The 25,171-nt window shown below is 36.0% G+C and overlaps 3 protein-coding genes across 3 annotated transcripts; 1 reads left to right on the top strand and 2 right to left on the bottom strand.

Annotated features, from left to right (window-relative positions):
* The first annotated feature begins 322 nt into the window (after nt 1-322).
* Nucleotides 323-3,058, top strand: LOC108467807 (metacaspase-1). Its single transcript, XM_017768589.2, has 5 exons — nt 323-1,011; nt 1,269-1,599; nt 1,893-2,013; nt 2,114-2,341; nt 2,800-3,058. The coding sequence occupies exons 1-5, from the start codon at nt 606-608 to the stop codon at nt 2,857-2,859; spliced, it is 1,146 nt and encodes a 381-aa protein (XP_017624078.1). The 5' UTR covers nt 323-605; the 3' UTR covers nt 2,860-3,058.
* Nucleotides 3,059-3,407: 349 nt separating this feature from the next.
* On the bottom strand, nt 3,408-10,904 carry LOC108469757 (eukaryotic translation initiation factor 4G-like). Its single transcript, XM_017770774.2, has 11 exons — nt 10,684-10,904; nt 10,281-10,509; nt 10,005-10,144; nt 9,758-9,907; nt 9,589-9,662; nt 9,444-9,500; nt 8,312-9,167; nt 7,766-8,214; nt 4,600-7,673; nt 4,008-4,202; nt 3,408-3,913 (listed from the first exon to the last, which is right to left on the bottom strand). Exons 2-11 carry the CDS (start codon nt 10,442-10,444, stop codon nt 3,583-3,585), a joined length of 5,490 nt encoding a protein of 1,829 aa, XP_017626263.1. The 5' UTR covers nt 10,445-10,509; nt 10,684-10,904; the 3' UTR covers nt 3,408-3,582.
* Nucleotides 10,905-11,477: 573 nt separating this feature from the next.
* On the bottom strand, nt 11,478-14,141 carry LOC108467787 (ATP synthase subunit delta', mitochondrial-like). The gene is made up of 2 exons (XM_017768558.2): nt 13,697-14,141; nt 11,478-12,106 (listed from the first exon to the last, which is right to left on the bottom strand). The coding sequence occupies exons 1-2, from the start codon at nt 13,955-13,957 to the stop codon at nt 11,762-11,764; spliced, it is 606 nt and encodes a 201-aa protein (XP_017624047.1). The 5' UTR covers nt 13,958-14,141; the 3' UTR covers nt 11,478-11,761.
* Nucleotides 14,142-25,171: the final 11,030 nt, after the last annotated feature.

The raw sequence follows: 25,171 nt of genomic DNA, 5'->3' as shown, positions 1-25,171 counted from the left end.
ATGTTCGGATTTGTAAGTCTTCCTCTTAACAATATTAACTCTAAGATTTGAATTTATATTCTCGTATTGAGAGTATAATGTATATTACTATTGTACCCAATTATTTGGTAAAATATTTAATTTTAATTGAAGTTAAATATATAAAATTTACTTTAAGTAAATTTTTATTATTTTGTGATTAAAATAAATAAATAAAAATAATATAATCGCTTTAATTGCTTCCAAAATTGAGAGGTAAAGAAATATTTTTCAAATTATAAAGCAGAAATATATTTTACATTATTATATAATTAAAAGGTTTTATATTTGTATTTTTGGAGGAAATGGTGGATGCAGGAAAAGAAAACAAATTAGAAAGTCAAAGGGGAATCAACTGAAATTCTAAAACGCCATATTAACTTTTTTATTCTGAACGTACATAGATAAGCTGTTTAAAATCGGTTGTTGGTTCCACCTTGCTACCAATCAACGCCAGCGCAGGCCCAACGCTAATTCTACCTCCTTATTTTCTTCTTCTTCTTCTTCTTCTTCTTCTTCATCTTTAGAAAATCCCTTCTTTCCCAAATAATTTTTTTTTCAGGAATTAACCTTTGAGATTTTGAATAATGTATCCGCCGCCAGGGCCAGGAGGCATGTACTACAATTACCCGCCGCCTATGCTGGTCAACTGCTCCGGATGCCACACCCCTTTGCAGCTTCCGCAAGGTGCCCGATCCATCCGTTGTGCCATCTGTAAAGCCGTTACCAACATCGCTGACCCTCGATCCCTCCCTCCCGCATCCCAACCACCTGCTCCTTCCACCCACGCGCCTCCTTCTCCCTCCCCTTACAATCATGCTCCTCCCGGGGCACCTCCCCACGCCCACGGTCGAAAAAGGGCGGTGGTCTGTGGGATTTCGTATAGATACTCGAGGCATGAGCTCAAAGGTTGCATCAATGACGCCAAGTGCATGCGTTACCTTCTCGTCAACAAGTTTAAGTTTCCCGAGGATTCCATTCTTATGCTCACAGGTAATTTTTTTTTTTGATCTTTAATTTTCATATCTTTGCATTTGAATTGGAATCAATTCTATCGAGCAATATTTGACTGGGCAGTAAATTCTAGGGTTTAAACTTTAAATATCGAATTTCGACCATAAATTTGGTAGCTACCTTAGAGAATCTTACCTTTCTGTAATATGGCATTTATGTTCGGGTTTTGAATCAAGTTTTCCTAATTATGTATGTGAATTAAGTAATTAGGGGTGTTAATTGTTTTCTTAATGCAGAAGAAGAAACTGATCCCTACAGGCTTCCAACGAAGCATAATATAAGGATGGCATTATTTTGGTTAGTACAAGGTTGTCAACCTGGTGATTCTCTGTTATTTCACTATTCCGGTCATGGTTCACGGCAACGAAATTACACTGGTGATGAAGTTGACGGCTACGATGAGACTCTTTGCCCTTTGGATTTTGAAACTCAAGGGATGATTGTTGATGACGAGATCAATGCAACTATTGTTCGACCTCTACCTCATGGTGTTAGGCTTCATGCGATTATTGATGCTTGCCATAGTGGAACTGTATTGGATTTACCATTCCTTTGTAGAATGAACAGGTTTGTTACTTCCAAACATGGTCATGTGTCGTTAACTTGTAATGGAGATCTCTCTTACTAATTTTGTTAGAACCAGAATCTCTATTCCTTTGAGAAGAAATTTAGTTTCCATGTTGAGAAGGGAAGTGTATTTAATGTTAAACGTGTTAGATGAAGGGAGCAAAGAGTACTAGGAAGGACCTATATTTGATGATCTAGAAACTTTTCCTACCCTTTTGGCCTTCTATTTTATTTTTAATTATGCTGTTTTATATAATCTAAAGACTGGAAATTGATGCTTTGTCTTGGACCAGGGCTGGACAGTATGTATGGGAGGACCATCGTCCTGCATCAGGTTTGTGGAAGGGAACAAGTGGTGGAGAAGTGATCTCCTTTAGTGGTTGTGATGATGATCAAACCTCTGCTGATACATCTGTAAGTTTCCGAAAAACTGATTATGTAATTTGAAATTTCAGTTCTGATATCCTTGTAGATTTTGAAGACTAAAAAATTGTTTTAATGCTTTGGGGTGCAGGCCCTATCAAGGATTACATCTACTGGTGCCATGACATTCTGCTTCATCCAAGCCATCGAAAGGGGGCATGCAGCTACATATGGGAGCATTCTTACTGCAATGCGCAATGCGATTCGAAGTGTGGGGAGTGGTGGAGGTGGCGGTGACTTTGTTGGTGGTGCTGTTACATCCCTCATCAGCATGCTTTTGACAGGTGGTAGCACTGTTGGACTTGGTGGGTTGAGGCAGGTAATATCTCCGACTTATTGGTTAAATTTTCTGTTCCTCAGAAAAAAGGTGGTCTGATTGATTGTATTGTATACTAGAGAAGCCCTGGTTTTGAGTGCTTTTTGTGTGGTCCAGAATCTCAAACATGTTAATGTTTAGCAAGGTTCATATAAGTAGAAATGATTGTGCAGATGCATGTGGAAGCAACACATGTCCTGCCAACTAACAGAGTAACATTGTTTGGAACGGAACTTTTGTAAAATCTTTGTTGTTAAAACAACCGAAACTTCGACCTGATAGTGTCTCTCTACGGTTTTATAATATCAAATCTTTTAAGATGAGTTCATGTTAGAATTTGGAATTTGGTATTGAGACAAAAGGCATATTTCCTCGTCTGAGTTTTAGAACCTGAAATACTAGTGAAGCAAAATTGCAAATTTCATTCTGACTTTTTGTTTTGGTGTTTCATTGGTTGACAGGAGCCGCAGTTGACAGCATGCGAACCGTTTGATGTTTATATGAAACCTTTCTCCCTTTGATAAATTTTTAAAATAAGAATTTGTTATATGCTATTTGTAAATTGAATTTATTTATATTTCTGGATAAGGGGTTGTATTTCATTTGTGTTCCCAAAGTACATTGGTTGAACAAGAAATTTCTGGGTTCCTCTCATTATATTTAACAAAGCTGGATTACATCACCTGCGATTAATAAATACATGTTTCTTTATTTGTACAACTTTTACTTGCTTTGTCTCAATATATTTCCAATTAAAAAGTGAAACAGAGATTTTTGCTTGAAAACACAAATTGAATTATCATTATGCTCAATTTCTCAACTGGTAGCCTCTGAGATTAAAGTTTGTGTCTTCTGTTCCAGCAGGGGGATATGCTTAAATTAAAGGCCTTGAAGGCTCATTCTATGTCTTAATTGTGCAAAGTATATGTATGTACATATTCGAAGTATCAATAAATCTCTTCTTTGGGCTCTTTAAAATGATAATTTTAAGCTGTTGCCTTGTTGAATGCATCTTAAAAATCCAACCATTTGACAATGGCGGAGTAAAAGAAAATCAAGAAGATCCAAGTTTGGAAGCTAAAAATTTGATATTTCATAATTGCATTGAATATTTCCAAGAAATAACAATAATAATACCAAAAAGTAGCCTAGTAGAAGAAATCCAGAACCCATAAGCAAAACCCTAAAGCACTAGACTTTGAATTTCTTCTCTAAGCAAAAATACAAAAATTATTATTTATCCTCTAAAGAAAAGTTTCTAATAACCTTGATTTTTTAGGATCTGGTGGCCGAAAGTCCTCCAATCGCAAATCGGAGCTTGCTCGAATTTCATTAAACGCACTTTCTCCTTTCTCTGCTTTAATTGCTCCCAGTGTGCTTCCAAGAACGTCCCCGGCAAGTCCAATTTCCAGAAGACGCCCTAGCTCCTCCCCACCCTCATGTATTAAATGCCCGATTTCCTTCAGGGATATCACATTTTCCATTATCAGTTTGGCAAAGATTTGACCAAGAAATTCTGCAGCTTTTGGAGCATCATTTACAGCGTCCTCCAATGTGCTGAGAACAGATTCAAACCTGAATGAAGAAACAAAAACGCATAAACTTAAAAGGGTTATTTATTATCAATCAGCAAGTAAAAATGTTGTTATTAGATGATTGATTCTCATACCCTTTAACGAGTTGAACTTGGCTCAGCACACCATCATGAGACTTTGTCAGATTCACAAGTAGCTTGGCCAACAGATCACGTTCAACATCTTTTCTCTCGAAAGAATCCGTTACAAAAAGAGCAATCATTGAGGGATGGAAGCTCGGAGAATTCAAGTCTTTGATGCACAAAGCAACTTCTTTCTCATCTCTAGCACTGTAAGAATTAAAAGAGAAAAATCCTAAGTACTTTGATAGGCATAACCAGGTAATAACATCTAATTCTGTGAATAAATCAAGGACAGCAGTATAAACATGTCAATAACTACCATTAAGATTTGCACTACTTGCCTCAAATCAAGCACATTATAAATATCAAAATTGTATTGCAATATATCTTAACCATACTGTGAACGACAAAACCTTGAATATCAACATCATCTAAGGAATAACTAAAACAATCCTTTCCAAAGCAGTTTTACATTTCAATTTTTCTGCTAAAAGTAGAGTGCATGTATACAGTATATGTTTATGCTTGTACTTGCATATATTGGAGGGAAACACTGAGGTTAGTACAAGAGAAACACTAAATCACACTTGAGCCAAGAGGATACCTGTAAAATTCTTTAATTGCTGCCATAGACATATCATTCAGACGCTCCTCAGACCAGCCCTTTTCTGGAGGAACATTTTGAGTGAAACTGGATCTTTGGCCTGCAGCAGAAGCTGCAGAAGATCTATCAAAGCTGTTATCGGGACCCCTATTACCAGAATTCAGGCCACGTTCCTGGGAGCTCAAGTGGTCATAAGTAGCAGGCACTGCAGATCTATCTGTCCCATATCTTGGAATCAGATCCTCCCTAGAACCATAAGTAGCTCGCTCGGAGGGAGCATTAAAACCATTCAAACCAGTGGCTACTCTTCTTGAATCTCCTGAAGCTGGAGGAACATCAGCTAAGGGAGCACTGGATACCCCTGGTGGTCCTCTAAAAGACATCCCTCTAGCAAGACCTCCTTGGGGGCCCAAAGTAATAGAATCATCACCCATTGGTCTTTGAGGCAAGGGAACTGACAAAGTCCTAGCCTCAAAAGACTGCCTGTCATCCATGCGAACATCCTGAGCACCAAATCCACGAACTTGGGCGGTTGGCCCTCTAAAACCACCCATCTGAGAGCCAAGGGAAGATAACATAGACCCTCGTGGAGCAAAATCCATGGGTGCTCTTCTTGTACCAGCATTGATGCCAGGACCACGAGCAAGCCTACTGGTTTGTGCTTGGCGCTCTTGAGCAGCATCTCGATGCACTTCCTCAATCTTTTTAGGTCCTTCAACTTTCCTCCTCTGTTGCCATTTATTCTTTCTCAGGTCAATGGCATCCTTCAACATGAATCTAACCCTAGAAGACAGTTTCATATTGTTTGACAACTTTGCCATCCTTTCAAAATAAGCATCCATATGCACCTTTGCTTTTGGATGGTCAATCATGTCTCCAATCGTACTCATTAATTTGCACAATGCCTCAACGTCTTCCTCATCAGGATTCTCATACTCACCAAGTAGTTTCTTGATGCATTCATGCATTATTCTCTCAGTTAACATTTTCTTCTTGTACAACTCCCCAATAAGTCTAATGTTACCTAACATTCGTCTCCGTGCCTTTATTCTCTTCTCCTCTCTTTCCTCTTCAGACTGCTTAGCCTCACCCTCTTCCTCAACTTTATTTGCTTCTTCTTGCTCTCTCTCTCCTCTCTCAAATTCCTCTTGGCACTTATTCAGTAGCAATCTCTTGAAAGTTATCTTTTCATTGTCTTCACGAAAATCAGGTAACTCTCCTGCCAGATGATAACAGAAGTTCGCATACATTTCACAGAAAGTAGGCTCCATCAAAGCTTTGTCAAAGATCTGTGAGATAACACCAGTGAGTGTAACTGCGTTGTCAACGTTTACTGCTTTTACCTGCTCAAAGAGCTTCTCAAAGTTTTGTGGAGTTAGTTTGTTCAAAATGGCTTTCAATTGTCTTTGCTTGGATTCTTCCTCATCAGTTATTATACCCACTTCATACTTCCTTTCAGCTTTGTGCATCATCTGCAAAGGAGTTTGTGGAGAAGGAATCAACCCCTTTTGCTGATAGTTAGAAGCTCGCTGCCATCTGTCTGAATCAGGATTATTGCGTGCCATACCTCCTTGTGGACCCATAGGTTGCATTGGGCCAGCAAGGATCCCTCCAACATATGTCAGAGGTGCTTGCCCACGTGGGTGCCGAAGAACACCAAAGTTTCCTCCTTGACCAGGCCGAAAACCTGCAGCAGCACCATAACCAAGATCAAGGCGCAAATCCCTTCCAGGGCCAAAAGAACCAGATTGTCTAATCCATCTGTCATCATCAGCCATTCCACCAGCACGGCAATCTTGTCGAGATCCACTGAATTGTCTATCCATTATTCTTCCCGAACTACCGTATGAATCACGCTCAACAAAGTGAGAAGCATTGGAATTGGTATTGGTAACCATCAAGGCCTCTACAATATCAGAAGCAATCTCAAATCCATTTGGAAGATCAGTACACTTTTCTGCAAACTTAAGCAGGAAATCTCTGGAATACTTCTTTGCTATATTTCCACTTCCATCTTTCTCATGATTTCCAAGCCTTCCATGAGCCTTTTCACCATTATCTGAAGTTCCTAATTTTGTTGTAGAGATATCAGCAGCATCTTCCCAATCATCTGGTTCAGCTTTTATGTGTGCAATTTTCTCACTTTCTATGGCATCTGCATGAGGGGTCTCACGAGATGTCTGCTTCAAATTAAGACCGACGGAATTGCTTTCCGCACTTGCTACTGTCTCTTTCTTCTCCTCAGGGCCTTTATATGCCATATAGAGATCAGAAGTTGTCCCAGCAGCATCTGCTTTCTGAAGTATTTCTTTTCTTTTTTTCTTCCCTCTAATTGTATTACTTTTTGTCCTACCGACCTCTGGCACAGTTTTGTTTGAACTAGGCACCTGAACACCTTCCCTTTCGTATTTTAAAGTTGGTTCTGAGAGATCAACAGCTAGGACAGGATCAAACTGCTGGTCTGATGCAAAAGATTTAGTAACAGTGATTTCATTGCTACCAGCAGCAGAAGCAATGGTATTATCAACGTGAGAACCTTTAACATCTGTAGTTTCAGCAGTTCTAGAGGAAGAGACATCCCTACTATCAGTGAATCTCTCATTTTCTAAGTTACCCCCTACATCTTCATTCAGAACCTTCTGTGAAGTTCCTGAGGTTGGAACATTGCTGGTAGCTATTGCCTTCAAGGCAGATCCCTTATTAGACTTAAGCTCCTTAGAGTTCAGGGGAGATGGTTGAGAAGGAATCTCAAGAGTAGCATTATCTGTTAAGTGCTCTTCAAGTAAAGTTTTTCCTTCTTCAACCTTAATTCCACTAGTTTCAGGTTTCAGTTGCTCATCCTGAACCAGTTTCAAGCTATCAACATTACTTCCAGTACCAGAAACATCAGATGAAACACAGGTTAAGCCTTCTCTCTTGCTTTCTGTCTTCAGCTCCACGGAAGGAGCTGAATCATCCCTAACAGCTGATGATGATGTTAGAGCTGTTTTAGCCTCAATAGTTTCAGAAACTGCACTGCCGGAGGAAATACCGTGCTCTGCAGTGTGGGAAGCCACACCGGTTGCTGACGTAGACTGTCCATCAATGTGTGAAAGAGCAGATAAATACATGCAAACAAAACATACATGTGGTTAAAAAAGAACTGTAAGAAAAACAAGAAAAACACCTGATTTGTTGGCTGAATAAGTCCTTTCTTGCTCATTTTCTTCTGATGATCTTTTATAGAGATGGACTTAACCAAACTCTCCTTCCTACCTTCATTACTGGCAATGACATGCATAGACTCCTCAGATGTGGCAGCAGGGGCAGAGGATACAGAGTTAGATGGCAGGCTTTCATCCAAGTTAGTTGCTGGAACCACCCCGGAATGTTTAGCTGCAGCTGATAACGACTTGGATGTTAAAGATTCAGTTCCAGGTTTTGGCTGCTGTACAGTGCTCCCCTGACAAGCATCCAATTCCCTTTGAGCCTGAGATAAGCTAATCTCGCTAGCCGGAATTAAAGGTTTGAGGGACCAAACTTTTTCAACAGCAGGTAAGCTGCTTGACAACGAGGAATCTGCAACCTTTTCTCCAAGAGAAACAGAGGCTGGCTTAACCGTAACCTGTACCGAACCTGAGGGAGCAGAGGACAAAACAGGATGTGCATCATTTGCAGGCTCCATATTTGGTGATTCTGAAGTACCATGTGCAATATTTCACAGATTTATTACCTGGTACTGAACCATGGGCTGCTGCTGTGTTCATAAAAGAAATGTTCTGATGACCCTGGCTAACAGGATAGTTAAATCTCAGCCCTTGGGCATTAGGTGATATCTGGCTACTAGAGAATGGAAGAGAACTTGGTGGCGGATAAAACATGGAATTGGAATAATAGTTGATTGAATGAGAAGGTGCAAATGACGGAATTGGCTGGGATTGAGAAGGCACATTAGGATGAGACCTTGGACCTGATGGCCCACCTTCTGGATATGTATCTGTTCGTTTATCAAGCCTTAATTCTTCATGAGTGTCAGGATGAGTAATCTTAACAGGGGTAGTTTTACGAGGAAGACCAAACTTCCCTCCCTGCTGTTGAGGATACTGAGGGGCGATACCCATTCCCAAGTTGCCCAAATGGGGAGGAAGCTGCCCACCTATGGGTGGTGAGAAACTCAAGCCCTGACCCTGATGCATCATTCCCTGAGGTGATAATGGATGAGCCTGAAGACCTGGAACAAAAACTGGCGGCTGCACCTGAGGTGCATTTCCCATAGGTATATGCATTGGCATTTGAATTGAAGTAGGAGACTGAATCGGACTCGGTCCCCCAAATTGCATGGAAACCTGTGGCTGGTGATTAAATGGCATCTGCATAGGGTTCAAGGGCAAACTAAGAAGGGATGGCTTCTGTGGCTGGTTAGTGGGGGATGCCACAGAGGCTTGTGCATCTTTTTTGACCTTGGACGCTGGATGAGCCTCCCCGGATTTAGATGGAACAGTTGCAACTGAATCATTTATTGGTTGCTGCTGTTTAGGAGCAGGAATTGGCATATCCAGTACAGATCTAAAAGAAGAATCATGGCATGCCTGCAAGTTAAAATACCATTCAAGTTTAAGTGAATTCCTAAAATACCAAAACCATATCAGTTCAAAAGAACATGAAATCAGCGATCAACATGGGCCCAAACATGTCATATTTGTATAGCAAGGTGATAAGTAAGTTAATATTATAAAACATAACCATGGTGATCAGCAAAAATGATCTTTAGCTTTATACGGTGGCAAATTTCATGGTTCTTGAAAATTGAAATACATAACAAAATACATCAATAGACAATTTACAATTTATGATAAGAGAAAAACCTGATCACGTTTCTGCTCATCCAAATTTGGGGGTGCTGAGCTAGTTCTAGCTGGAATCTGATGCAGATGGGGACATAACATCTGCTGTTAGAAACAAGGTTTTGAATGGGGGAAATGGAAGACCAAGATGAGTATAGTAAGATACCTGCATTCCATTCATGAAACCAGGACTTATGGACCCAAACTGTAGAGAAAACGCTTTTGATGCATCTCCTGAAGCTGATCCATCATAAAATATATTACAATAACTTTTCCTATAATTGCAATAACTTATATCCAGTAAGCTTAGAACACTAGGCAATATAAAAACATACCCTTAATCGGAGTCGTGGGGTTATTACTATCAGAACTCATGGTGGCAGGTTGAGAAGTTGGAGCCTTTGGAACAGCTCGGGTGCTTCTCTGAGTGGTGGCCGATTCAGTCGGTTTGGCAGTACCACTTGCAATCGCTGCATCAGATGCTCCTATAAATGAAAATGAATGAAAATAATATCAATATAATCCTATTTTCTTCAATTATAGTCTATAAACTCTAACAAGCTTAAAAGCTTTCAATCATACCCTGTAACTGGGACTGTACGTGCGCACCATTTTGTACATTATGGCCAGAAGGAGCATTACCAGAATTCGCGTTACTAGAATTCACAGCAGGTGAAGTTCCTCTAGATTGCCCTCCTTGTGCATTGTTAGACTTCTTAAAACTATTGTATCATCACCACGCAACAACAACAACAACAACAACAAAAGAATCATTGATCAACCAAAACCCTAATCCTGTACAAACCCTAAACAAACTGCAATAAAAAACCAACAAAGCAAACCAATAAAGCATTTTACCTTCGACTGGAAGATGAAGAAAGAGACGGTGAAGGGGCAGGCACGCCGCCAGCACCCTTACCGTAAGCGCCTGAGGATGACCGCTGCTGATTAAAGCTTGCGGATCGCCCGGATTTTCGGTACTGTTGCTCGCTTTTATCGGACCTTGATTGATTGAAGGACATATATCCCACCCTTGATTCCACCTCCTATTTCCCTCCCTTTTTTTTTTCAATCCTTCTTTTTATATCTGCATCCAAACCGATAAACAAAATGGAAATGAACAACATTACAATAGAGAAATATATATATACATATATGTATATGAATATATTCATATACATATACATATAACACTCATAACATTCTAACAATACGACAATGAGAAATGGAAAATTGGGTTTCGATCAATGGAAGAGTGTACCTTTTTTTTTTAACTCAAAAGAGTATGCAGAGAGCAATAAAGATAGGGTTTTTTAATTGGGTAGACATTTTGATATACGTGCAGAATCAGAATCAGAAGCAGCAAAAATAAAAGTTTAAACCTTTTGTTTCTTTATTTTTTCTGAAGGAAGGAAAGAAAGTAAAAACAACAGAAGGGTGAAAATAAAAAAAATAAAAAAGAAGACTGAGTCATTAGTAGGAGAGAGTAAATTAAGTAACAAACCGGAAAGCAAGGTGGTGAAAAGTTAGATTTTTTAGGAGATCGTAACATCGAACGAGTCGTGGTTAAGTGAGAGTAATCTCCGATCTTTTCTTTCTGTTTCTTTTTTTAATTTTTAAATTTAAATTTTAACCCTTTTTTTTTTATACTGCCTTTTACCTCACTTATATCATCTTTTACCCTGGTTTGTTTTCCTTAAATTTATATTTTAAGTCTCTTCCCACTCGCCGCCGTGGATGGTTGTGGAAAATGGAAAGCCGGTGATCTTTTTGGGGGATAATTATTATCAGTTTAGCACTCCAAGAGTTAGATTTTTTAGTGCAAAAATCCAAGTGAAAACGACATCAACTTTTGCATTTGGGTTTAGCTTTCACATTCACAAAGTCGAAAAATATGGTATTTATATTGATTTAAATTTGTAAATAATATCAGAATCCAATTTCAATTCCAATTTATTATCTTAGTACACCAAGTAAATATTCTTTCTTCTCTCAATTAACGGCTTCAAATTAATTTGTCAACAAATGCAACCAAGCTTGTAATTTCAATTAGCATTATGAAACAGCAAAACATCTGCGATGCCAATATTTGAACTGCAATAAGAACAACTACATGATTTGCATTATGTATAACATCCATAAATTTGTAGCTTCTTAAAAGTTTCCTCCACTGCAAACCAGGTGAAAGCCCTTGAAGATTATTCATATCGGTTACACGTTTGAACATAGAAATAGAAGGAAAGAACATGTTCAGAACAATATCTGCATCCATCATATGAATCTTAAGGATCGGTAGGGCAGGTTTAAGGAAAAGAAAATCGGATGAATGGGAAACAACACTAGCCTGTGAGGGCGGAGTTGAGTGCGCTGTGCACATCAATTCCAATTTGGGCTTCAGCTTTCTCCAAGTCGGTTGTGGCAGAGCTCAGCTTCGAGGTGAACTCTGCAAGCCCTTTCTGAACAAGGTTAACATCAAGTCGATCAAGTGGCACAGCCTCAACAGCTATTATATCTGCAAAAGAGTTGGCATGGATAAAAACAAAGCCGCTACTGACGAAATACTTTGTCATTTCACTTCCTTCGTGCACTGATAAAACTCCAGGTTTCAGTTCTGCAATTGTTGCTACATGTCCTGGAAGAATACCCATCTGCCCAGTTGTGGCTGGTACTATAACCATGTCAACCTGGAAACAGAGAATTTAAGATACCCAGAATCCCAGCTAATTCATAAAAGACTATATTATCTATTCTTTTCCTTCATACACTACCTTTTTCCTGCTTGGCAAAGGCACCATGAAAAGTTGCATTTTTATTTCAATTTTCAAAGGCAAACCCATACCAAAACACAAAGAGTAGCACATAAATAAACACTAGTGGAGTGACAAAGGACTTGATATCAAGTCTTCAGTTGACATTAGTCTCAAGTTTGATCTCTGAATTAATCTCTTACCCCCTTCCCCTTATAAATAAAAAGTGGTATTTATGCAAAAAAAAACCTTTAACAGTTAACTTAGTTACTTGAGTGACCCGTTTAAAACGAAGGCATAGATATGGCCAGAATTACATTTTGAGAATAATAGGAGATTTCTTAGTGGCCTTTGGTGTTGGAACCTATCAAAAGAAATAAAGACAGAATGGAATGTTCGAATACTGGAATCAAATCATAGCAGGATTAGCAAACTTGATCAAGTATCAGTATTATCACCTTTCTTCAAGGAAAAAATATTAGTGATAGATAGATAGTAGTTTTGGTAGTTAGATGCAATCCTTTAGAATTACATATTTTCCCTCATTACCAATCTATGCCCATGAGCTGAAATTAATTATCTTTATGCAAAATTATGAGGTTCCATTCAATGTCCAAAATCCAGAGCAAGGCAAATGCTTTTGAAAATTAAATAAAAATATATATAGCATAATAAGGAATACTGTGGAACTAAAATATGAACAGATAGGTTTTATATAAGCAAATCCAGCTTTCCGACACAAATGCTCCAGGTATCCAAGTGAATGCTTAGAAATATCATGATGGCAAGGCGTGCAAGTGCAAATACTAATAAAAATACGACCCTCACTCTCTATTTGTCTACTCAAGGATTTTAAGGACATTAGTTATCTGTGTTACTGCATTTTAATTGCATTCCCAACGAACTCACAATCAAATAAGCCTGATATGGCCATTAACTTTTTCATCTAAAAGGAGTAGCCGAATTGGGATTGACAAGAAATAGACAACAAATAGAAAACAAACATTTCTTTTGGGATAAAGGAGTTGCAGCTAAAAGTCTAAAAGATATCCTATAATCAGTTTCTGAATACGAAAATCAGCAAAGGTAATACGAATACACTCTAAATTGCAGTGCAATGCCACAATCGGTTGTCTTGTCTTTCAGGGAATTTAATTTTGTTTCAGAATCTGTAACCCGATTTAAAGATTGCATTGAATGGTATCATTATTGGATAAATTCACCAATAGGAGTTGTATAGGGCAAATGTTTGAAATTAACAGTAACGCCATACAATTAGAGACCCATTCAGATCATCACCATTACAGAGAAGACAAAATAAAAGTAATTGGCATTGCATTCTATCGAAAAAACAACTAACATAATTTCAGCAAAAATAAAAAAATAAAGGTTTGACATTTTGCCTTGTACCGGAGAATAGCATGAAAATATTTATTTCCACAATCCTAATCCAAGAAAACAGAGTTGAAGAAAAATCGGAAATATCCCAAATAAAATTAAAAAAGAAAAAAAAAACCCAAATGTTACCTCTTTGGTGGCCAACTCAGAAGCATAAGGAAGGACGAAATTGACAGTAAGCTTGGAAGGAATGGAGGAAGGAGTGGGAGGACGAGGTTGCATGAAAGAGAGAGGAGTTTTAGGAGGGTCCATGTTGGGGATCACTTTAGTCCACGCCTCCGTGAATGTGGCATCCGCAGAGGGTGCCGCTGGCAGATCAGTGGAGAAGGGTCGAGCCCTTGCTGCCAAAATGGGTCGACAGGCCAATAGCATCGATGCTCGACGCAACATTCTGGGAGGGGGGTTGGTGGTGATCGCTCGGCTATCGCAAGGTCGGAGACAGGGTGTGAGAAGAGGGGCCGTTCAGTCTCTGGCTTAACTCTTTTTCTGTTTTGGTACTCTGTATTTGTGAAGCGAAATTTGGGAATCTAAGAAAACTTAAAGCTGTTAAAAAAGATTACTCAGGTCGGGGTTCCGGGTTAACATATATTATAGTAATTTTATATTTAATTGTATAAATTTGATGTTTAAAATATTATTTTAAATTCGTTTATACTTATAAAATTTATTTAATTTTAGTAATTTCAAAACTTAACATATTTTAAGAGTTAATTGCACCAATCATTTACTACCAAGAATTCTCAAATTGTAAAATTTTTAATTACATCCTCAAACAATTGATATTATATTAATTAGGTCTTTCTATTATTAAAATTCTTAATTTAATCGTAAAATAAAAATTTTAAGCTTTTAAATTTAAACTAAAAAAAGTAAAACTGAAAAAGGAAGGTGAACGATAAAACTTTTATAAAATTGCCAAAAACCTTAAAACTAAGTTTCTTTACAACATCCATTTTACAATATTAAATTTTCTTTAAAAAATTATTTTAAGCTATGCCACATAAGATCGACATCTTATTTTAATGTTAAATTAACAATTTTGTAATAGAATAACTTTAATGATATAACATCAATAATTTGGGGATATATGGTAAAATTAACTCTATTTTTAATGCATTATTTATATAATATGTAACTAGAGGTGCTCATGGATCGGGTTGAGCCTGGTTCGGGTCGGTCTAAGCATAATATTAATATATTTTATACTTATCCAAACCCAGTCTGACTTGAAACATGAGCCTAAAATTTTGCTCAAGCTCGCCCATTTTTGCAAAAAGCTTACTCAAGGCCATTTTATGCTCGCCTATATTGTTTTTAAATTTTTAAAATATATTTATATTATTTTAATTTAATATTTAATAATTTTATATATTTTTATTTATTGAAATTTTTATATAGTCATCATAACATTATTTTAATGTTTAGATTAGAATAGTATTATATATTTAGTATAGTTTTATTTTTGTAATGTGTCTTAAATTATATAATATATAAAAATAACATAACATAAAGTATTATAAACTTGAAAATAGGTCGGGCTCGGGCTTGAACACATTTTAAACAGGCCTAATATTTTTACCCAAACCCTCCCAAATTTCAAACAAGCCTTTAGGCCTATACATGTAGTTTGGCCCATGAACAGGTCTATATGTAACACCCCTTGTCTGACTCGATTGTCGAGTTTGAGCTACGGGATATTAAGTTCGTTACCGGAGCAACTATAGTCAATTATATACTATACAACCATTTACACATGCAAATAAGTATATTATGCAATCATACTATGCTACATAATCATTTCTAGGTTCAATACAAGCTTACGAAAGGTCTTTTGCTAACATGAGATCGAATTAGGACCAAATTATAAAGTTTTCAATTTTTCAAGTCAATGTCGCGACATCATGGTTTCCACGTCGCGGCATCATCAATCAATGAGTTACGTCGTGACTTTAGGCATATCGACATCATGACGCCATTCACTATTGATCTATGTCGTGATGTTGGGGAATTATGGTCGCGACGTTGCCCTTGTTTTAGCAATGAACACATTGGTACATTTTTCATGCTTTCAGTCAAACACATATATACTTTTATACATCTTTCCACAATTAAAACATCATCATTCCATATCAATCTATACCATTTCAAGCTTATGAACATTTCGAATAAAACATTCAATATAGTACAAAACAAGTATTCATTATTAAGACATAATCAAACCCTCTATCAAACTAGCCATACCAAATTATTTCATTTTCCAATTCAAACATATCATACTTATGCAAATTGAGAACCAAGCACTTAAAGGACCTTAACATGAATTAAAAAAAGCATACACTAAGCTATATTTCATGCTTAACATTCAAACAAAGCATTTTCAAATTATTCATCAATTTATCTATCCCAACTAGTTCACTTTGCAACCTTTAACATGCGAAAGTCATGCATGTTGGATATGATGTCTTAAGTGTAGTATTTTCATCTATATACACTTGTAAGTTTTTCTAATAGATTGGTTAATAAAATTATTCATGAATTACATTAATACCCTTGTATATTTTTCTTGTGTGGTTTTTGCATGTAAAGTAAAATAGAAGCAAATTTAGCTTATTGGTTGTCCAATGTTTAACTAATATTAAGCAGTATTACATAGTCGGATCGTAATACGGAAATACAACTTATATTAGTAAGCGAACCTAAATAGGTCCTTAGTTTAATAGGAAATGGGCAAACCAATTGAAAGACTAATATGTCGTCTATCAAGTCCAATTGAGGATATGCTTTGTCTTGGGCATTAAAGCGGATGACTTCTAGAAGATAGAGACATAGATGTGACTGACTGGACCTAAACAGAATAGATCTTGAATCTGTTTATGGATTCACTTGTGACATTCATAGTGTCGCATACTTTAATCCTAAGTGGATGATGGACTATGTATGTATGATTCGTATACTTTAATATAAGTAGCCTGAGTTTGAATAGATAAGGAACTGAAAGCTGGTACGTTGGGTATTCGACTTCTACATTATGTAGCATCATTCACAGTAGTGAAATTCATAGCTCAAAACATGGGTAAATGATATACTCTCATTGGCATTACATTATAGATGAAAAGTAAACGTGGTAACGGGTCGTTTGTCTTTGTGATTAATGACTTAATTACTATTTGATAGCAGATGACTTTTCATGAAGGAAGATGTAATGACTACCATGAGATAAAATAGGGTCATGTTGAGAGAATGAATTTATCTCAAAGAGATTAAAGATATCCTATGGAAGTAATAAACTTATGACAAGGTGATAAGATGAGTATTGATCGAGTAGCTTGTAACACTCTTGACCCAGTTTGATCGTCGAACTTGATTAATAGTGTAATACCCCTACCCATATTCATTGCCGGAATAGGGTACGAAGTATTACCGGAGTTTACGAATTAAATTTTTTTTAACTCAATATAACCCCTTTATAGATATCTAACCTTCCGTGAAATTTTAAACAAAAAATAATCCACATCAACCAATCCAATTCAACATATTTTCAAGATAAATTCATGCATATTTATAAAATAACGTCATCACATACCCAAAACCAAGTTTGTTAACCATACTAATGGCTAACTTTATATTCATTTCACGTTAACATTTACTTTATTAGCTTATACATGCCATTGATTTCCAAAATAAAGTTTCTTTATATACCGAAATCCTGAGGTTGATAGTGTGATGTGTCTCCGACCAAATCCGACCTCCGAGCTCTTAACACTACAAAACAGGGAAAAAGAAAACGGGGTAAGCACTTCGTGCTTAGTTAGCTCATGTAACAAGAATTATACTTACCTAATATTTTCAATACAATACAATAAACATTCATATATCCATTCAATGCATTATTACCCTAATATGCACAAACTCAACATTCAAGTTAGTACAATAATTTCCATGTACCAATAATATATACCGTGATTGATGAGCTCATCAATATCATAATTTCCATTTCCTTGTTATTTTTCCATATTTATCCCGTTGAATTTATCAGAATTTCGATGGATTTTCAGAGGTACACTTTTAGTGTACAATTCCGGGTCCGTCAATTCATATTCATGTGCGCACATTTCCATTTCAGAGAGCACACTCCCGCGAACCTCAACCTTGCAGCAGGATTACCAGTCCAGCTAAATCCTTGCAATATAAACTCATAGAGTATTGTCGGGATTACCGGTCCGGATAAATCCTCGCAACGATAATTACTCTAATGAGCTTGGATCCGAATTACCACCAAAGCTAAATTGAACCTAATTCAGATTACCCGTCTGGCTAAATCCATTTTACACATATTCTTCGGAGGGCTATATCGGGATAGGATCATCCGTCCAAGCTAGATCCTTTTACCTTCAATTCCTTTTCAGAGATCCATCGAATTTTCCTTTCATTCAACCGGGATTTCTTCCCATTTTATCAAATATATCAATGTTTCATTAATTCTCATACAATGAACATTCAAATCATATTTACATCAATAACATACAATCTCAAGCAATTTAAGAATATAATTCAAGTTACACGAACTTACCTTGATACTTGTTCGTGTACAAAAATCTACTAATCCTGAACTTTTTCCTTTCCTCGATCTAGCTTCGTATTTGAATCTTCTGGATCTAAATAAATAAATTTAATTATCAATTTAATACATTTCATGTTCATATGCAACATTATCTATAATTCAACTATTATTATTTATAGTTTATTCAAAGCTGTCTATTTGAGTCATAGTCACTAAATTATTTATAACACGAGCTACGGAACTCAAAATTAAGATACGTTAATTTTTCCTGAAATTAGACTCATATATATTCTTACCATAAAATTTTCAGAATTTTTCGTTTAGCCAATAAGTACATTTTATTCTTTAAAGTCACCCCTGCTCTGCTGTCTGACAGTTCTGACCCTTCTTCACTAAAAATTAATTATCTCTTCATACAGGATACAAATGATGTTCTTGTTTGTTTTTATTAAAAATATACTCATTCAGGATTTTATAAATATAAATTTAAGCCCCTAATTATTTTTCTTCAATTTTTTATGATTTTTCAAAGTCAGAACAGGGGAACCCGAATTCATTCTGACCTTGTCTCATAAAATTCATTATATATCAAAATTTACAAATCCATTGCTTACACTATTTCTTCTATGAGAAACTAGACTCAATAAGATTTAATTACATATTTTTTTCATCTTCTAATTCGATTTCTACAATTTATGGTGATTTTTCAAAGTTGGTTTACTGCTGCTGTCAAAACTGTTTTTGTGCAAGCTATTTATTACCATTTTCCCCCTAAGCTTTTAATAAATGATAATTTCGTCCCTACTCAATTAGCCTCTCAATTGAGCTGATTTTTCTCAATTAACAGTTTATTCTATCACCTTAAACTAGTTTACAACCTTTAGGAATCATAATTTTAGCAATAGACTTTAATTCCAAGCATTTTCACAATTAGGTCCTAAAAATCAATTTCTATTGAAATTACCTAATAAAATCATCTCATAAACAAATTAAAGCTTTAATTTCATTCTATTTCATCATAAACTTACAGTACTCAACCATGGTGACTTTCAATTTCATCCATGAAATCAATAGTAGGACCTAGTTGTAAAAGTCTTAGAAACACAAAAATTACAAGAAAAAGGCAAGGATTAACTCGGTGCAAAAATTATGAAATACTAGCTTAGAGAACCCTCCTATGGCGTTTTTAGCTGCTGGAATTGAAGAGAAATGAAGAGAAATCTAGATATTTCCTATTTAGTCCTAGCTTTATTTAGTTAATTTTGCAATATTCCAATTTTGCCCTTAATTTATCAATTTTCCTGCTGATTTCATGCCCTTGCCGTCCAGCCATAATAAATTTTGGGTCTAATTGCCTTTTAAATCCTTTCTCATTAGACTCTTAAGCTATTTAATCATTCTAGCAACTTTTACACCTATTACAGTTTATTCCTTTTCATTTAATTGACTACCCAAACATTAAAATTTCCTAACGAAATTTTAATACCACATTACTAACATTTCATAAATATTTATAAAATTATTTTTGACTCAGTTTTACGAGATAGAGGTCCCGATACCTTGTTTTTACCCAATTTCTTCAATAATTTCTTTTTCTAACTAACCACTAAATCGGTAAAATTTTTCTATCAATATTTTCATACGATTTTCCTATCATATCAATTTTCATGCAAAAATATTGAAATAAATTTCTCTTTAAATCGGATTTGTGGTTACGAAACAACTGTTCCGATAACTTTGAATTTAGGCCATTACAAATAGGGTGCTATAAACAATTACCATAAAATTTCAAACAATTTAAACATTTAAAAGAATAATCAAATTGTGAATAATTTTATACGGGCATGCATATGAACCTTCTTACTCCAATTGAATTAAATATTGAGTATACAAAAGCTTAAAAATAATTCTGGGATGATCGGGGGTCAATTTGAGACAAAAACAAAAAGTTAGAAAAAAATATTAGAAACAGGGGACACACAAGAATATTAGAAATAGGGGACACACAACCATGTCCCTAGACCGTGTGAAAATCATTCAGCACATGTGTTTGGCCACACGACTGTGTGAGAGAGTCACACAGCCGTGTGAGCAAATCGTGTAACTCACTGACCCTGTGTGCAATAAAATCACCAAAAACATTACAGGCCACATGGTCGTGCCATCAGCCCGTGTGTGGCACACGACCATGTGTCAAACTATGTGTACTTAAAAATGCTTTATAAAATCATGGAATTCATCCTAAAAACACCTATCCTATAAAATACCATTTGCAACCACTTTAACATATTCAAAAGCAATTAATTTAAACCCAAATCATTATGGAAAATCCACCATCCTAAGAGTTTAACCAATATGCCACAAGTGGCACCTCAACACATTTTAGTATTACAAAATGACCACATTCATTTATCAAATATGCATGTTTACATCATCTACAAAAGGAACAACTAAAACAAAAGACCTGAAACCACCTAGGTACATGTTAAGACCAAAAGAACAAACTACTAAAATTTGAGTCCGGGATTACCTCCGGATATTGAACCGACAATCTGATCAATGAGTACTTAACCTATACACAACAGAAAATGGAATGATACACTGGATAACAATCTAGAAGTATTCCTATGATTTGAAAACTTAATCATATTACGGCATAGTCAACAATTTAATCATATTGCTAGATAATCAACAAATTCACGTCCCACTTTAATGCCATTTATCAAACTCATGTTAATTCCTATTTCCATTCCCTCTCTTTATTTTCCTTATTAACGTAATTCGACCTTGGATGTCTACGTGACTCTGATTAACACACTAAATTTGGCACCCGCTGCCTGACGAATAAATCCATAATAATGAATTGTGCTTAGCATTGGTCGGTAAAACTGACAAATAAGTGTTGCCAACACTAGTCGATATAACTGGCAATAAATGCGCCTTGTGTTGGTCTGTAGAACAAAAAAAAAAGTGTACTCAGCACTAGTTGGTATAACCAACAATAAATGTGTTTTGCGCTGGTCGATAGAATCGCCAAATAAGTGTGCCCAACATTGGTTGGTATAACCGACAATAAATAAGCCTTGCGTTGGTCGGTAGAATAGATAAATAAGTGTACCCAGCATTGGTTGGTATAATCGACAACAAATGCACCTTGCGCTGGTCGGTAGAACCGACAAATAAGTGTGCCCAGCACTAGTCGGTATAACTGACAATAAATGCACCCTGTACTGGTCGGTAGAACTGAAAAATTAGTGTTCATTCATTTCCAACTCATGTTTCAATTTTATTTTACCATTACACAAACTTACCAACAAAGTGATATGTGTATGGATATATTTATGTAAGAACAATAACTGAAATAGTCGAGTTATAGAAACACCAACCATAATCACCACGTTATTCGTCATCGATCTTGTCATTTCCCTTTTTCCTTGAAGGCTCCAAGTTGACGTTAGTTATGGATTAAACAAATAAAACACATTAACAATACACAACCTTTGTATATTATTCAATCTAGCCCCTAGAAACTAGGGCCAACATAACTTTCGAACTTAACCCTCAATTGTATAATAATTTTGCTCTAAGTTTTGTTTAACTCCCTATTTTACATTTTTTCCTCAATATTTCAAAATTTTTGCGGTTTAGTCTCTATTGTACAAAATCAACGATTGATCTTATAATTTAACTCTTTTTCATTTCTAACCCAAGAATCTATCAAACTGATTTTAACACTTTAACTATACAAAACTGATAGCATCTTCAATATTTAACAACACTGAAAAATAATACATAGGTCAGTTAGTTTATAGAATCAGGATTCTAAAAACATACAAATTACAAGAAATAGATTAAATTAAGCATACCAATTGAAACTTTAAACTTTGAAAACAGTAACATTTTTCTCCAAACTTTTCTCCTCCTATGTCGATGGTATGAGGATGAAGAAACAATCTATTTCTTTTCACCCACTCCTACCATTTACACATTTCAATTCTTTTATCTTTTATTATTTTATTTTATTTTATTATTATTAACATATATTATAACATACATTGACTCACCTAAACAACACTAACAACTTTAAAAGGTTAATTGTCACTTTTGTCGTTTTTATTTATTTCAAGTTATAATCCCTTTATAAATTGTACTTTTACCTTTTATGCAATTTAGTCCCCGTACTTAATTGAAGCACCACATAAATTAGATTACCTATTTAGGATTCAATTAGCCTACAAATTAACTTCGTAAATAATTTTATTAAAATTTTGCGATTCTGGTTCACAAAATCAGAGTTCTGAAACCACTTTTCCTTACCCCACTGACTTCCGAGTCATTACATAGCTTTCATAATGGTATGCCATTAGGGAGAGCTTAGTCACAATACTATAGTGGATTGACTTTGTGACTAAATGAGTTTATAATTAATAGGTGAAAAGCTGAAACTTAATTATAAATCATTTGAGCCCTAATCACATATGTCTAATTGATCCCTCTACTAGCTCACTGAAACCATAAATGAATTACATGTTGAATCAAATGAACATAAATGAATAAAAATAACAAAGTTAGAGAATTGGGTAACATTCATAAATGAATGTAGTTTTCTCACTAAGCATGAAAATGATCTGAGAATTTATTTATGGTTTTTTGAATTATTAATTAATTAATTGAAGTTCGAGAATATAATTAGATTACTTGGTAATTGTAAATCCATTGAATGTAGAAAAATTAAATATATTTTCTCATAGATTATTTTACGATAAAGTTGTTATGATTTTAATGAATTAGAACTAAGTTGAGAAAATTATTTAATGGGAAAGTTGTTAGCTCTAGTTTTTCAAGTATTTTGATATAATAAAAAGTATATTAAAAATTCCTTAATCTTGTCTCCTACGTGCCTTCGACTTCATTGTCAACAAGAATTTTTACCAAAAGTCTCCACATTTTCCTTATTTCCCACATTTTTAAAGTAAACCTTAAAATCTCCTTTTTCAATTTTTTATTTTTTTACTTATACTAATTTTAGAAAAACATAGTTAGGGGTTAGTCCTTTTAGGTATATTTTTATAGTAATATTTTTTAGGTTTTCATTCAAAAAAATTTGCATATGCTACTATTGGAGATATTAATTGTTCGTATTGCTGTTTTCTTTTGCAGGTACATTTTTTAAACCGACTCCTTAACCCTTAGTTTACGTATCCTTTAGATAAAATGTCTCCCCATACATCCCGTAAGCGTCTCACACCTAAACATGCTAGAGGTGAGTCATCTTCCTCTCCTTTAGGTCACCCTTCGATAATTGAATGTTTGGAGGACAACGATGCCTTTGAAAAGTTTAACACCTATTTTACAACCCGTACGGTTCAAATCTTCCGTCCCGTTGATCTAAACTTTTTAGCAAATACTCTTCAATTCAAATACCTCGACCAACTCCGCTATTGGGGTTGGCTCCAATGTCTTCAACTTAGGGGTCTTTGCTATGACAACCTTGTTCGGGTGTTTTACTCCAACACTAAACCTAAACACGACCCGAACACCCACCTAGTTTAATTTATCACTTCTCTCGTCATGGGTCTAGAGATTACTATCTCGGTCAAAACCCTCTCTACTTATTTTTCTATCACCAATGAGGATGACGATCATCATACCGACTCATATATACTTTCTTAACTAGGCTCAATTTGTAACACCCCGAATTTTGGGGCTAGAAGTTTTGGGTTCTATGGTTAAGGTTAGAGGCAGGGGTGTGCTATTTTGTTTAGCGTCTAAGTGACAGAATGGGCTTGCTGGTCTGGTAGTTTGGTTGTGTGTAGTTAATCTTAAGGTTCTGGGTTCGAGTCCTTGGGTGCGCATTTTGGGAGAACCTTATTAGTTTGTTTTGTTTTTAGTTAATAATAATGATTTAGTGTTATTTATTTTATTTTATTTTTCTTTTATTTTTCTTTTTCTTTTTTCCTTCATTTTGTTTCTTTTTCTTTTGGTTTTTTTCACGTTCGCCTTTTTCTTTTGCGGTTGGCTTTTTTTTTTCTTTTTGGTGGGGAACGATTTTTACGGTGCATACTTTAAAGATTATTGCTCTCCGTCGTAGTAATAGGTGTGGGTTCTGAAACTTTCTTTTGATTTTCTTTTGCACCATTAATTTTGTTAGAATGTGGCAATCTTGGTGGCTTTTGGAAATTGATCGTCTAAGTATGGGAGTACTGTTGAATGGCATGGAAATTCACTTCGGTTAGTGCAGTTCTAAGTTCCATTGGTTGTGGGTCGACTTAGCAATCGAAAAACTTATTTTTCAAGTTGTTTGTGTGGTTTTGTGGCCACTAAGGTTTTCACACAGGCGTGTGCCAGTTCACACGGCCGTGTGCTTTTGGAAATTAGGGTTTTCAAGTCAATTTTGGTGCTACATGGCAGTGTGGTCGACTTGGGGATTTTGTCGATTCTCACATGGCCGTGTCCTTCGGGCACACGGGCATGTGAGTTTGGGGAATTAGGGTTTAAGTGATTGGGTGCCACATGACCGTGTAGCTAATTTGAGGATTTAGGGATTCCACATAGGCGTGTGTTTTAGACGCACGACCGTATCTGGTGGGCACATGGGCGTGTGAGACCCTCACATGACCGTGCCAGCCTTGTACTCGAATTTAGTGGAAATGGACAGAGAGTTACACGGCCTATTCCCACGGCCATGTCCCTAGTCTACACGGGCGTGTACTTCAGTCACACGACCATGTACCTCTCTTCACATGGGTGTGTGCCATAGTTACACGGCTATGTGCCCATTTTTTACAAGGGCTTGTGACCTCCCACACGGCTAGAGTACATGGGCTGTGGTCCTAAGACACTTATATTGGTTTTGTGTGCGGTTCTGATCTGAAAATGTGTTTGTGTGCTTTAACCATTGGCTAAGCTTAAACAAGGGCAGTTAAGGCTCCGTTTTGGGCTGCGGCTTAAGTGCTATTTATGATTGATGTGTGTAATGTCTAACTTTGAACCCAATTAACCAAGGTGTGTGTATGTGCATATCTGTTCTATCTAAATGTTTG

Source organism: Gossypium arboreum, chromosome 8 (genome assembly GCF_025698485.1).
Source record: "Gossypium arboreum isolate Shixiya-1 chromosome 8, ASM2569848v2, whole genome shotgun sequence".
NCBI classification, from domain to species: domain Eukaryota; kingdom Viridiplantae; phylum Streptophyta; class Magnoliopsida; order Malvales; family Malvaceae; genus Gossypium; species Gossypium arboreum.
This window is presented reverse-complemented; position numbering and strand designations above follow the sequence as displayed.

Excerpts from the sequence above, each read along its gene's own strand:
- LOC108467807 (XM_017768589.2), top strand. The coding sequence starts at position 606 with ATGTATCCGCCGCCAGGGCCAGGAGGCATGTACTACAATTACCCGCCG. Across the intron at positions 1,600-1,892 it reads TTCCTTTGTAGAATGAACAG|GGCTGGACAGTATGTATGGG; the intron begins GTTTGTTACTTC and ends GTCTTGGACCAG. Across the intron at positions 2,014-2,113 it reads AAACCTCTGCTGATACATCT|GCCCTATCAAGGATTACATC; the intron begins GTAAGTTTCCGA and ends TTTGGGGTGCAG.
- LOC108469757 (XM_017770774.2), bottom strand. The coding sequence starts at position 10,444 with ATGTCCTTCAATCAATCAAGGTCCGATAAAAGCGAGCAACAGTACCGA. Across the intron at positions 10,145-10,280 it reads TCTTCATCTTCCAGTCGAAG|TTTTAAGAAGTCTAACAATG; the intron begins GTAAAATGCTTT and ends ATGATACAATAG. Across the intron at positions 4,203-4,599 it reads GCAATTAAAGAATTTTACAG|TGCTAGAGATGAGAAAGAAG; the intron begins GTATCCTCTTGG and ends TAATTCTTACAG.
- LOC108467787 (XM_017768558.2), bottom strand. The coding sequence starts at position 13,957 with ATGTTGCGTCGAGCATCGATGCTATTGGCCTGTCGACCCATTTTGGCA. Across the intron at positions 12,107-13,696 it reads CTGAGTTGGCCACCAAAGAG|GTTGACATGGTTATAGTACC; the intron begins GTAACATTTGGG and ends CTCTGTTTCCAG.